This window comes from Pyrgilauda ruficollis, unplaced genomic scaffold (assembly GCF_017590135.1).
Source record: "Pyrgilauda ruficollis isolate IOZ18807 unplaced genomic scaffold, ASM1759013v1 scaffold131, whole genome shotgun sequence".
NCBI classification, from domain to species: Eukaryota; Metazoa; Chordata; class Aves; order Passeriformes; family Passeridae; genus Pyrgilauda; species Pyrgilauda ruficollis.
Genome location: NW_024511544.1, coordinates 553890 through 566865, shown reverse-complemented (window position 1 = coordinate 566865; position 12976 = coordinate 553890). Strand labels below are relative to the sequence as shown.

The following is a 12976-nucleotide window of genomic DNA, read 5'->3' as shown; positions in this document are numbered from 1 at the left end:
TCCTCCCGGCCTGCTGGGCTTTGTTGGGTGGCACAGCCTGTGCCAAGGGGCGGCAAGGTGCCTGCAGGCCCCAGCTCTGGGGGAAACAGAGAACGGCCTGCCCGTACCCACCGTGCTGCCAGCTCAGCAGTGCAGCACAGCACGGGCTCATGCTCTCAATTGCTCCCACAGAAGTGCTTGGCAAGTCAGACACAAATGCCCAGAATCCATGGAACAACCCAAGAATTGTCTGTCCCCAGGATGTGCGCAGGTCCTGCATGATAGGCACGGTGGTGACACTGTTCACTGTGCCACTTTCCATGGTGCTGTGCTATGTTGGGTTCCGGTGGTGGAAGGAAAAGAAACAGTAAGTTGTTACTGATCTCTACCCTCCAGCTTCTTTAAATGCTGCTCATAGTCAGGGAACATTCCCAGTGAGTCTGCAGTGGAGCTGTGGCCAGTCCATGGTTCTCCAAATAACTCTGCTGAGGGTTCTGCTGCTGCTGCCCAGTGCTTGCATTGGCCTCTCAATTGCTGGGCCTTCTCCTGAGGGCCTGCTGGGGCTGCAGCCAGGGCTGGCTCCCACTGAGGCTGCCTGGCCAAGAGCAGCCCCAGGGGCACAGGGCAGAGGCAGAGCAAGGCGGGGGGGGGAAAGAGCAGGGCCGAGATTGCCCTTGAAAGGCAGAGGCGCTCTGGGGCCCGCTCCTGGCCAGGGGCCCTGCCCAGAGCCGTCCCCTGCTCGCCGGGGCCTTGAGGGGCAGCTGTCCAGCCGGGCCCGGCTGTGCCAGCAGCTCCAGCCGTGCTGGGGAGCCTTGCCAGCTCTGGGCCCTGCTGTGCAGGAGGGTCCCTGTGTGCCACTGGCAGCTGGGGCCTCAGGCACCTCCTCTCTCCACAGTCGTGCTGCCGCAGCTCCAGCATCCCGGCCGAGAAGGCGTGACTCTCCCTCGCCCCCAGGGAGCCCAGAGAGCGTCGGTTTTGACAGCTCTCAGACATGGCCTCAGCAGCAGCAGCAGCAGCTGCCCAAGAAAGCAGAGCACCAGCACTCCGTGCCTCCCCCACGGCCCCCCAGCCCGGCCGTGAAGCGGAAGCCTCCTGAGATTCCCCCACCTCCTCCTCTCCCGAGCCCGCCACCCTGGTCCACCTAGGACTGGAACTGGACCAGCCACGGCAGGGCTTGGGCCACCAACAGCTTGAGGGACCTACTCTCCTCTACAAATAGCACGTGTTACCCATGGGCAACAGCCAGAGTCAGTTTTCATACTCTTCAACAGGAAGGGCTGAAGATTCTTCCCATGCCCTATCTAATTGTTTACCACTGTGATTTTCATACACTTGGGAGCTTGTTGCATCTCTTACAGACTTTATTCGCACTGCATGTTTTGCCTCACCTGCTAGGAAAGAAAATAAAAAATATTTCAGTTTAGATTTCATTTTTAATGTGGTTGGGCCCCTCACATTTTGAGCAATTAATTTTCCATGGTACTTCTTCCCTTTTCCTTCCTATCCATAAAAAGAAGTAGACCTACATTTTTAGTGGTCTTTTACTGAAGATTTACCTCAAAGCCCAGAAGGGAATCTAACACAAAATATAGTACACTCCCTGTGTACTGCACAACAAGAAATATTCAGAGGAAAATTCACTGGTAGCTGAGGCTCGTGGGACTCCCAGAATACTGAGCCTGCAGAGGAGGCAGACAGCCCTGGCAGTGGCTGAGAGGACTTCTCACAGACTCCTCTGAAAGTGTGTCACTCCAGGAGGGGAAAGCTTTTAAACCTTTGCCTTACCTTCCTGCTGTGCTAAAATGTTAGGCTCCTCCTGAGCTACAAACAATTCTCCATTCCTCAACAAAGCTACGCAGGTTCTTGGCTTATCTTAAAGAGCAAAAGCAAATGTGGTCAGAAATTTCTCATCAAAGCCTGTGGCAGAGAAACCCCACCATATGTGAGAAAATATTTCTTAGCATCAGTTCACTCAAAAGAAAGCCAACCCTGAACGGAGCAGCGCTTTAAATGAACTTGAACTCTCTTTCCTCACATATCAACCGGATTGGTTTGCTCCTTTTTTGTCCTAGAGAGAATATTACAACAATTTGCTCTTGACAGGACTCCTTGGATGGCTCCCAAACTGGTGGCTGCTCACCACGCCTTGCCTGGGCTGTTAATGCAGCCTGTTAGCAGCACCTGACTTTGTCACCCTGTTCAGACCTTGGGCACGGCTGGTGCCACGGTCCCCTCTGGTACCACGGTCCCTCCTGGCTCGTGGCATGTCCCTGCTGATGGAGGAGCCCTGCTCGTGCTGCTGCCTGCGTTCAACAGCGCCGGTCCTACTCCGCAGGCAAAGAGGGACTGAAGGCACTGCTTTGGGCAGCTCCTTTGAAGGAGTTTAACGCTTCCTCACCTCTATCGCAGGCCTCTTAAAACCCACACAGCAACACCATAAAGTCACGTCATCTACACAGGTGAGGAGGGCTGAGCGAACAGAAGGTCGGCTTTCACGCACATTGGGTTTTTAATTTAGTGCAAGCACCACTCACTCGTTCACGAGCCCTGCTTGTCAGAGTGGATTGTGCGATGCTATTGTGTTGCTTGTGTTAAAGAGAAAGCAGAAGGGAGAAATGAGTTAAGAATGAGCAGCACACTTGGGGCGCAGGCTTGGCAGACAAGCGGAGCAGGGCGGCACCTGGCCGCTTTGCCGGAATCCCTTTTCGTGCCGGACAAAGGCGGACGCGGCTCCGCTGCGGGGCGAGCCGGGCGCTCGGCGAGCGGCGCTGGAGCGGCGGCGGCCCCGCCCCGCCCGTCCCGCCCCGCCGTGGGCCGGGGCCGAGCGCTCGGCCGGGCGGCGCTCGGGATGCTCGGGCAGCGCCGCGGGCCGGGCGGGCGCGATGGAGCCGCCTGAGGGCTGGGACCCCTACGGGCGGCCGGCCCGGCGCACGCAGTGGCTGGTCAGCGCCCTCGCCTACCACTACGGGCTGGACCGCGGCGTGGAGAACGAGATCGTCGTGCTGGCCACCGGCCTGGACCAGTACCTGCAGGAGATCTTCCACCACCTGGACTGCGCCGGGGCGGGCCGCATCCCCGGCGAGGACTTCCGCACGCTGTGCCAGGTGCTGGGGCTGGAGGAGGCGGCGGAGCCCGAGGAGTGCGCGGGGCTGTGGGACGGGCTCTCGGCCGAGCTCACCTTCCGCCAGTTCCACGCGCGGCTCTGCGGCCACTTCAGCACCCGCGCGGGGCCGCGGCTGCCGCTGGGCCGGGAGAGCGAGCACATCGAGACCCAGATCCGCCTGCGCAGCCCCCGCCGCCGCCGCCGCGCCGACCCCGCCGGCCGCGGAGCCGCGGGCAGCGCCGAACGGCGGCCGCCGGGGCCCTGCTCCCGAGAGTGCTACGAGGAGATCGTGGCGCTGGAGCAGGCCGAGGACCGCCTCGCCAAGCTGGAGGAGGAGAACGGCAGCCTGCGGGAGCTGGTGGAGGACATGCGCGCCGCCCTGCAGAGCAGCGATGCGCGGTGCCTGGCGCTGCAGGTGAGTCCGGGCCGGCTTCTGCACCGGCCTCCCGGGGCGGCTCGGCTGGCCCCGAGTGCTCCAGGAGAGATGCTGCTCTGGGAGGGTCAGTGTTTATAACCCCTCCACTGCCAGACTGAGACCGAAGTTGCTCGTTCGTCCTCGGCAGGAACTTTTTAGCAAAGTTTAGTTACGGGGAGGCTTTAAGGAGAAATGTATGGCACCGGCGTTCCATTAAATATCGTTCTGATGAGCACTCTGTTAGAAGTGTAGGGGAGTTCAGCTTTACAGCCCCACGCGTACAATGCTGCTGCTTCTTCTACTGCACGTGCAGTCAGGATGTGCCGATACCACCATATGCCGGGTGTGCACCACTGCAGGGTTTTTCCTGAAGTGAGAAAGACCTTTTGGATTGCTACCTGCACAAGCACAAGCAGCGTCTCAGCCAGAAGTGCCTATGAGAAGTACTAGAAGGCTGTTTTCTTCAGAGTGTGGTCACAAGAGTTCAGAGTTGGAGCCAGTTCTGCAGGCAGGCTGATGAATAGTCTGGGGCTCCTCTGCAGAGCCCCAGTAATTCCAGGGCTGGTTTCTGCTGGTTCTGCGGTTCTGGCTCGACTGACACACACACACACACACTTAACAGCAGTTAAATTCCTCTGGCATGAGATAGCGTGGAACAGGCAGAGCAGGGAAGGGCAGCATGGACCCATTGTTCTGGCAGGACTGGCCAGGAGAGATTTGATACTAACACAGCACTCACAGAACTCTGCTCCACCTGTGACACTTCCACTTGCAGTAGATGACTGTTGTCTTCACAATGTCCAGCAAGGCAGGTCAGAGACACTTTTACCATTTACATCTCAAAATGGGAAAAAAAAAAAAAAAGCAAACACCAAGTCACCAGTCAGAGGTCCCAGAAAGAATGAAAATGACAAAGAGGAGAGCTCCAGAACACCCCCAGCTGCTCCCTGCCCTCTTCTCATGAACACAACTTCGTTGGAAATATCTTTTTCAGCAGACTACTTGACTCCTGAGTACAGACCACAGTAATGACATTAAAGCTACACAGAAACTTGTGCAATAACACAAGTTATTGTGTGAGTAGTTTGAAAATTAAATGCATAGCTAGGTATTAAAAACTACTTTCCAGAGATTGTCTCCTTGTCTCTGTATCTGGCAAAGGTCAAGTAGCTTTAGTTGCTGATCAACTCTATGGGATTAAACAAAAATGCCCAACAAAGCACAGTCCAGCCACTTGCAGTCTTCATTAAACCCCATCAATTTCTCCCTGCTTTGTGCTCCTGGTCATTGCAGGTGGGACTGCGGAAGAGCCATGCCAGCCATAGAGAAGAAGGATCCTGCTTCACAGGGAGGAAGAGAGCATTAACACAGAAGCACTCGCAGACCAAGTGCCTTCAAAGTGTCCTGGAGGAAATGGAGCTCATCCGGAGCTCCAGGGATGGGCAGGTTGAAGAAGCCATCAGGTTCAGTCAGGAGCTGGAGAAGGAGCTGAAGAGCTCTCAGGAAGCTCTGGTCAGCCTGGAAGATTGCAACCGCCACCTGAAGAGGGAGCAGGCAGAGATGAGGAGGAAGGTGGAAGAGGCCAGACGGGCTGTCCTGAACAGTCTTGGCAAAGTGAAGGAGCTGGAAGTGAGAGCTAATGAGGTGCCACATCTGCAAATACACATCCAGCAGCTGGAATCACAACTGCAGCACTACAGGTGGGTTGGAGTGACAAAAAGTGCCTATAAAATCACCGGCTTGGGGCACAAGTGAGTTTGAGAATCTCTGGCTGGGGCTTATTAGATGTCTCCAAAACACCTTGTAAAATCTGGCCAGAGGGAAATTAGAAGCTGCCCATCCATTTTCTTGGTAGGGGTCTTTAGGAGATGTGGGAGTCTTCCAGGCCAGAGTCAGGGTGCAGATCTACAGAGAGCTGAAGTAACTCCTCAGACACACAACAACAGAACTCAGCATGATAATGCTTCAAGAAAGCCCCAAAACAAATTGCTGACAGTCCTTCAGAAACCATTTCCAGCACACTTACTTTTTTTGCTGCCTTTCCGGGTCCTTAGGTCCCATCCCAAGCCAGCTGTAATCAGATGGCTGAGTCTCCATTTTGTATAAAAGCTCTTCAGCTTGTCCTGGGAATTGGGGAGAAGCCCACAGGGACAACTTCTTGCCAGTGGTTTAAAACTTGCTGTGACTTCGTTGCTTCTTCACTGACAGAACAGGTAATAGAGGAGGGAAGCTGAAACATTCCTAAATCCATAAAATAATAGAGTGGCAATCTGAAACAAAAAACACTAGCCAACTAAACCCCACTTTTGCAATAGCATAAACAAATCCTTGCAGAAGTCAGAAAGTTGGTCACAAATGTAATAGTCCACTGCTTTTATTGCTTTTTATCTCAGACCAAACTTGGACTCACTGGTGGTTATTAAGTTTTAAACATTTCTGCCCAAGTTTCAGACTGACCTATGGAATAAAATATCTAGTTTATATTTTCACTGACCCAAAGCAGAATCAGTATTTCTAGATATATTTTTACTTACACTACTAAATCTAGTATTTTAATAAATTGCATCTTCTGAAGTCCTTGCCTCTTTCTAAACTCACACTTCCTCTGTTTGCTTTTAAGAAGAATTCATAGTGAGTTATTTGTGACATCCTAGCTATTGTTTTATGAAGTGAGGAAATTCTAAAAATAACCATTTTATCGAGTGTCTCTCTGTCAGCATTGTGTGTGTTAATACTTGCATGGTTTCAGAAGATCAAAGAAAGTAGAAGCATTTCTTTAAACATCTATAGGATTTAAAAACCACTGCAAGGGCACATAACGTGCAATAAACAATGTCCACTGACCTTGCAGAGCAGGAACTTTATGGGCTGCATCAATACAAAGAGTGTGAGTTTAGAAATGTAAATTATATGTTCCTTGTAAGATAACCTTCATTTGTAATACTTATTTTTAAATTGCATGCTGATTTAAAGTGAGTGTCAAGCTCAGGAATGGTGCTGGACTGACCATTTGGGACCTACGCCCCTTTTTTAGCCCTGTAGCACATTTAGCAGAGGCCCAGGCCAGCTGCCACCCTTTGAGATTCTCTGTTGGCCACAAAGCACCTGCACCTCCCCATCCAGTGAAACAGCTCTTGGTATAAACAGTTTAACTCAGAGATGCATCATGATAATTGGGACTTGCATGCCTGTGCTCATATTCCATAACACATGGAACCTCATCACTCCACGTGTTCCCAGAGTGGCACAGAGGTGCCCAAACTGGCACAAAATGATGAATAAGCAGTGCAGAGCTGTGTGTTAGGGTGGGGAAAGGGTTCAGCAGCAGCTCTGCCCCACACAGCCTTGGCTGTCCCAGCTTGTCCCACTCCCTCTGCTTGCTCACACTGGTGCTCAGGCAGCCCAAACGCCTCCTGCTCTGAGAATCTCCTTCTCCTGGTGTGCAGGAGCCCACAGCCATGGCTGTGGCTCGGGTGAGCTGCTGGGAGTGCTTGGTGAGGGGAAGGGATGGGTTGGCTGAGGTCTGGAGAGGGAGGGACAGCTGGGAACCCACAGGGTTCTGTCACTTGGCAAGAGTGTCACTTGTCCTGTTGGTTAAGCCTGGCTGTTTCAGTTGCTGTTACCTGCACTGTTAAAGTCAGGCTGTGTTTCAGTTGCTGTTACCTGCACTGTTAAAGTCAGGCTGTGTTTCAGTTGCTGTTACCTGCACTGTTAAAGTCAGGCTGTGTTTCAGTCACCACTCCAGTGAACAGTTTTCCCCCCTGCCAGGTGCCACACAGAGTTTGTGAGCAAGGTCTGGATTTGGCCAGAGCTAATGCTGCAAGGTAGGGCTGGAGAGGAATGGGGGGGATTTGGGTGTTCTGCAGGAAGCACTGACAATTGCAGATATCTCTCCTGAGAATTCACCTGAAGTGGCTTGGTGAGCCACAGGTTTCCTCCAGCTAAAGTCCATTTTCTTCCAGAGAGGATCATATTAAAGAAAGAGTCCAATCTGTAAGCTTTACACACTGCTCATGTTTATAGTTTCATATTTATCAAGGAAATGCTGTCTTCTTTTAGGCTCAGATTTTAAAAGCTCTTTTAGCATCTAAATCCCTCTTCTAGACTTTCATCTGAGATCTACTTGCTATCACTTAGATCTGAAATCTCAGCCATGACCTCAAGTTATAATCCCTAATGCAGGAAACAACAGTTTGCATTTAGTCAAGAAAGTGTTTAAGTACCTGCAAGTGATTAAATGTTGTCCTAAACTGGAGTGTGTAATTATAATCACCTATTCCCGATTTCATATTCCAGATTCATATTCCTGCAATCTGTATGACTTAAACGTGAACTTTTTCTGAGAGCACAGGTTCCCGTGCCAGGGTTTGAACTGCCCCTGTCACATCACTGGGTTCCTAAGCCAGCCTAGTTGACCAAATAGTTCATAGTTCTTTTCTTCAGGTGCCCATCCTGATCTTCCTACTTTGAGGAGTGTGTCAGGTTTATGTCTGGACTATCTTTCAGCTTTTATTTTTTAATCCCTGTCAAGTTAGTGAGTCAGCTCAACTTTAAAGGTACATTTCAATAAATTCTTCCTGAAAAGCTTGAGTTCATTTCAGGGCAAAAAGACATCACAAGAAATTGTATACTTACCATTGGTATTGTATCAAGAGTGTGTAATTGCCAGTGCCTGATGACAGGAGAGTTTAGGAAGTCAGGCAAGTCCCATTTTTATGCAGTGCCCAGGGATTTATTCCCACAGGACAAATCACTGGTCACTATTCCCTAAACTCCGTTTTTTCCCCTGTAAGTTCTGCTGCAGCACAAGGTGACACCTTCCATGTATTCTAATAGAATCCTATGACTTTTAAGTGTTGTTTCTAAAAATACCACACGTTAAAATATTACTGCAGTAAAAATATCACATCTACTGCTTCTTTCACCCATTGAGCCATTTGCCCTGTCAGAAAAGGAAACAGGATTGGTTTGACATGAATTGTTCTTGCCAAATATGAGTTGGCTTTATTTACTATACTAGATTGGAGGTGGCTTAGAAATAGATTATTTTAAAAAGTGTCCATATTCTTTTTCTCTTTAAAAGCACTGAAGGGAATAGAACAATTTAACAAGCATGGTTTTGATCCCAGTGTAAGAAATAAAAGGAAAGGTCATTTAGAATTGAAATAAATTTCATAATAGAGATGTTGACAGTGGGTTTATGTTGCTGTATTAGTCAGCAGGACAGTAATTACATAGGTCAGTGAAAGAGGTCATAAAATACCAAAAATACTTCCCATATGCATGGTCTGTCTCCCAAATTACTTAATTATCCATCATCATTTCTGTGTGTTAATGAGTGGCAATCCTTTTGGCACGGAATGCAGAGAAGTTTGTTTCAGCCTCTCATATTTTCCTCTAAATATGATGACTGAGGTGTCTAGCATATTTTTCTCCTTTTATTTATTTCATTAGTGTCAATTTTTCTAAAATGTTATGCTTTAGGTTATTTTATACTGGAAGCAGTTTAGTTTTTCTTCTCTTTCAGGAGGCAGTACCATGATCTTTTCAATAATTTCTCAGGTTATCATTCACTCTGTAAAATGTAACAAGATGGACCAAACAAGTCCAAATCAATAATCCAAGAACAGGAGGGAAATATGGAAATATTCCATACAGGATCAGCTCCATTAAGTGTAGGAAAAAAAAATCCCTAGGAAGGAAACACTCATACACAATAGAAGGCATCTGTAGTAGGTTATTTCCAGTCAGAATGATAATGGTTTATATTTAGGCAGCCTAGAACTGTTCTTCTACTTAAAAAAATCAGACAATAAAATTTGGACAATTTTTACTTGACCATTGTCATCAATACCAGCTCCTTGCTGTTGTGACATGAGGGACATCTTGGCAATTTGTTCCAGGTGGCACAAAATTTGAGAGGAGGCTGTGGGTGTTGGACGTGTGCTGGACAGATGTGCAGGTGAAAAAGAAATCCTTGGACAGGAGCAGGGACTGATGGCACTCAGGGAACTGAGCTCAGAGAGTAAAACGAAATGTTAAATTTGCAGAGCCTCATCTGTGAAAACACTTAGATTCTTCTGGATGAAGTGATGTCATCTCATTTTATTTTCTGACTTTGCCTGGAGCTGATATTGTTTTCTACTAAAGAGTGTAAGAAGTTTTGTATTACAGAGAAGTCTGCCAAAAACCACAAAGCTTCAAGGTTTGGAAGAAGTTAGCTGTAGCAGGTGAATATATTCCCATCACATGAAGCTTAGACTACTTGTCATAAAAGAATCATAAGCCAAGTAAACAAACCAGATTACTCTTATTTGGGAAACTTTAAAGCAGCATTTTGATTTCACAAGAGGGGATAATGGAAGGTATTGTTATTTATGGTAGAGAGAACTGTGCAGAGCAATTTAAATAGATTAATTTGGCAGTGTAGAAAATTTATAGCATCTCTTTCTGTGGAAGGACTACTTTTATTTCAAATGCAAGAGTCTTTCAAAGCTTTCCATAATAATAGTAGTAATAATAATAGCAAAGCCTTGACTTCAGATCCAGTCATGTAATTGCAAGTTCGTTTATCCCGGAGGAACTGCAACATTTACCCCCAGTGTGCTGCAACACTGGAAGTGTAGCCACTTCCCTGCCTTTTTCCATGCTGGCTTCTTGTTTACAGTGTTTATTGTGGGGAGGCTTTCCCTGGCTTCTCCCTAAATCCTCCTTTTATCTGCCTGGCCGTGTTTGCTGTGTGGGAGTGAATCGGTGGCACCTCAGTGGCAGTGCCACACACAGGGACACCCTGCCTGTCCCCTCCTGGCTCCGTTCGCTGGCCCTGCTGGAGCTGTCCCCAGCTGATCCCTTCCTGGGGATGGAGGGGTGGAAGTGCCCTGCCAGCCCTGCTGCAGCACAGGGACAGAGCCACAGCCCAGAGCAGGGCTGGTTCTGACACCCTGTTCTGCCTTTCACAGCTGCCTCCCCGCCCTTCTGTGCATGACTTGGATCCTGCTAACCCCTCCTACACCGCAGGGATTCGGTTTAGCCAAGGGGATGAGCAGTCAGTGTTTCTGCAGCTTTTCTTCCCTGAATTAGTGCCTGGAAGTTCAGGCAGAGCTTGGTGACAGCTGTGCATATCCCTCCTTCATCTGCTGCCCTGACTTTGTACAGTCCCCCCAGTGCTCCACTCTCTTACAGCACCAACTTTCTGGGTGATCAACAGATTACCCATCTTGTCTTATCTTCCCCCGCCCCCAAAAAAAAAACAAGTGATTTCACACACTTGAAAGAAAAAACTTCTTCCCTTCCCCTTTCAAACCCCCCAAAAAAAAAAAAAAAACTGATTTCACACACAATCATCACTTGAAAGAAAAAACTTCTTCCTTTCCCCTTTCAAACCCAGGCACTGGAGTCCCCATGAGAGGCTGTGACTCTCAGGAAGCAGAGCTCCCAGTCCACAGTCACTGGTTTGGGGTTACAGCAAGAACCAACACCAGACGTGGTCCTGGATCCTAAGCAGCCCCCAGCCACCCTGTAAATACCCTCGTGTTCCTCAGCACACTGCCAGGAGCAGAGGCACCCAGGGTAGCCTGTCAAGCAGCATGTAAACCTGCCTGGACTCCCAGGAGGCTGGGGCTGAGCTAATAAATGTCACTGATGTGAGGAAATAACAGTGCAGGCAACTCCTGCACTCCAGTGACACAAGGCAGTTACTCAGCAGCCCTGCAAATATTTGTTCTGTTTGGGACTCCTGCTGAATCACTGCCCATGTTTGCTGTGCTGTCCCCTTCCTTTCATCCTCCTGGGTATCCTTTCAACTTTGTCAGTGTCTCATCTGCCTGCTTAGCAGCATGATTAAAATCCAGATTGATATTTGCCTCTCTCATGCCTGGCTGGGGTTATCCTCTTTGTGGTACTCAGCACGTTTCCCTGGACCTGCCTGAGAATCTGAACTTAAGCTATTCAGAACTGCAGCCCATGAAAAAACCTAAAGAAAACTGCAGTCACATCCCAAGGAAAGTGAAAAAAAACCCCCAGAAACAAAAGCTAGAAAAATATGTCCTCCACTATAAGTAAAACTTGGGTTAAATGGATCTGGTCTTACAGATTCGTGTCCTGAGATAATCCCAGACTGGAAATTCAAAGACTGAGTTTGTGGTGGGGAGATGGAGCTGGTCAATGTATCTGCTTCAGTCCCTTATTACAGAAAAGAGATACCAGGTATACCTAATTCCACCTCCCCTATGGCAGGGGATCTTTAAGACCACCTAAAGATCTGAAGATTAACTTTTAGGGTCCCTTCCAACCCAAACCACTCTCTAATTCTATGATATTTTCACAATTCCAGATGTGAAACCTGATCTGTGTGCTCAAGTCAAGCAACCTGAAAGTTGTAAAATGCATCAAGAGACTGGCTTTAGCTCAGAGAGCATTCCTGGTCTCTGAAAAAATAATTTTTGTATATTTTTATAGCTTTTCATAATACCCATCTGAAAATTTGGCAAATTCTGATAAAAATGAATAGGTATGTGGTCTTAAGGGAACACAAAGTTAAATCTCAACTTCAGAGACTGAAAACATAAAGCATGGGCTGAAGCTCAACCATTATCACAGGTATCTGTAATCCAGGATTTACCTGTGTTCTGTGCACCATTCCACAGAGGAATGTACTTTATAAAAAAAGAAATGGTTGGCCAATAAGTGCCAAATGTAATCTTTGAGCATTAGCAAGTTACTTCTGTGGAACAACTTCACAGCATCGTTCCTAAACCACTTTAAAAATAAGGTGTAGAGGCTGTGACTGACTGTGGGGTGCAGTCCCTCCTTGTTTGAGGAGAAAACGATTCCCTGAAGGCTGCCTGAGCCTGGAGTGCCAATTGCCATCACAGCACCCTTCACCCACTGCAGGAGCAGAGTGTTGGGAGTCAGATTTCAGTGGAAAGACCCCAAACCTTTCAATAAATCTCCAGAATCAAAATCAGGCTTTGCGCTTTGTTCTGTGCAGAGCCTCTGCTCACAGCAGAACATTTCAGGGAGGGTTCATGGTGTCCCATTAATCACACCACTGAAAAATCGGGTGCTCCCTGCACATCTGCTCTGCTTTCAGTCCCTGTCCTTGACCCCATCACACGTCCTTGCCGTGAGCTCACGCAGCATCAAAGCAGCTGGGGCTGCACAGGCTGAGCTCAGCCAAGTTTAAAGCACAGCTCTGGCAGGTTAAGCCAATCTCTGAGTACAGCATTTTCCATCTCCTGGAGCTGCTAGACCTAAGGGGCACTGCTTGGCACAAAATTACACAAGGCAGAAATAGGAGCAGTCAGAGCAAAGCCAATGCTTGTGAAAATTGCAGAAGAGGAGGTTTTGCTACCTATTTCTGTGCCAGCAAACAGGCAAGGGTGGCATTTCCAGTAAGGGTACACCTGTGGTTTGTGGGGCACCACTCTTGTCACCCATGAGCCCCCCTGTCACTATCTGAAAGACATTAAAAAATCAAA

At 48.7% G+C, this 12976-nt stretch overlaps 1 protein-coding gene across 2 annotated transcripts in view; it reads left to right on the top strand.

The window, feature by feature from the left end:
* The first annotated feature begins 2807 nt into the window (after positions 1-2807).
* Positions 2808-12976, top strand: part of EFCC1 (EF-hand and coiled-coil domain containing 1) — a 38387-nt gene continuing 28218 nt past the window's right edge. For both annotated transcript variants that reach the window (XM_041459142.1, XM_041459141.1), the window contains exons 1-2: positions 2808-3497; positions 4791-5197. In XM_041459142.1, coding sequence (XP_041315076.1) covers positions 2862-3497; positions 4791-5197 — 1043 coding nt within the window. In that variant the 5' untranslated portion in view covers positions 2808-2861. The remainder of the gene's footprint in view (positions 3498-4790; positions 5198-12976) is intronic.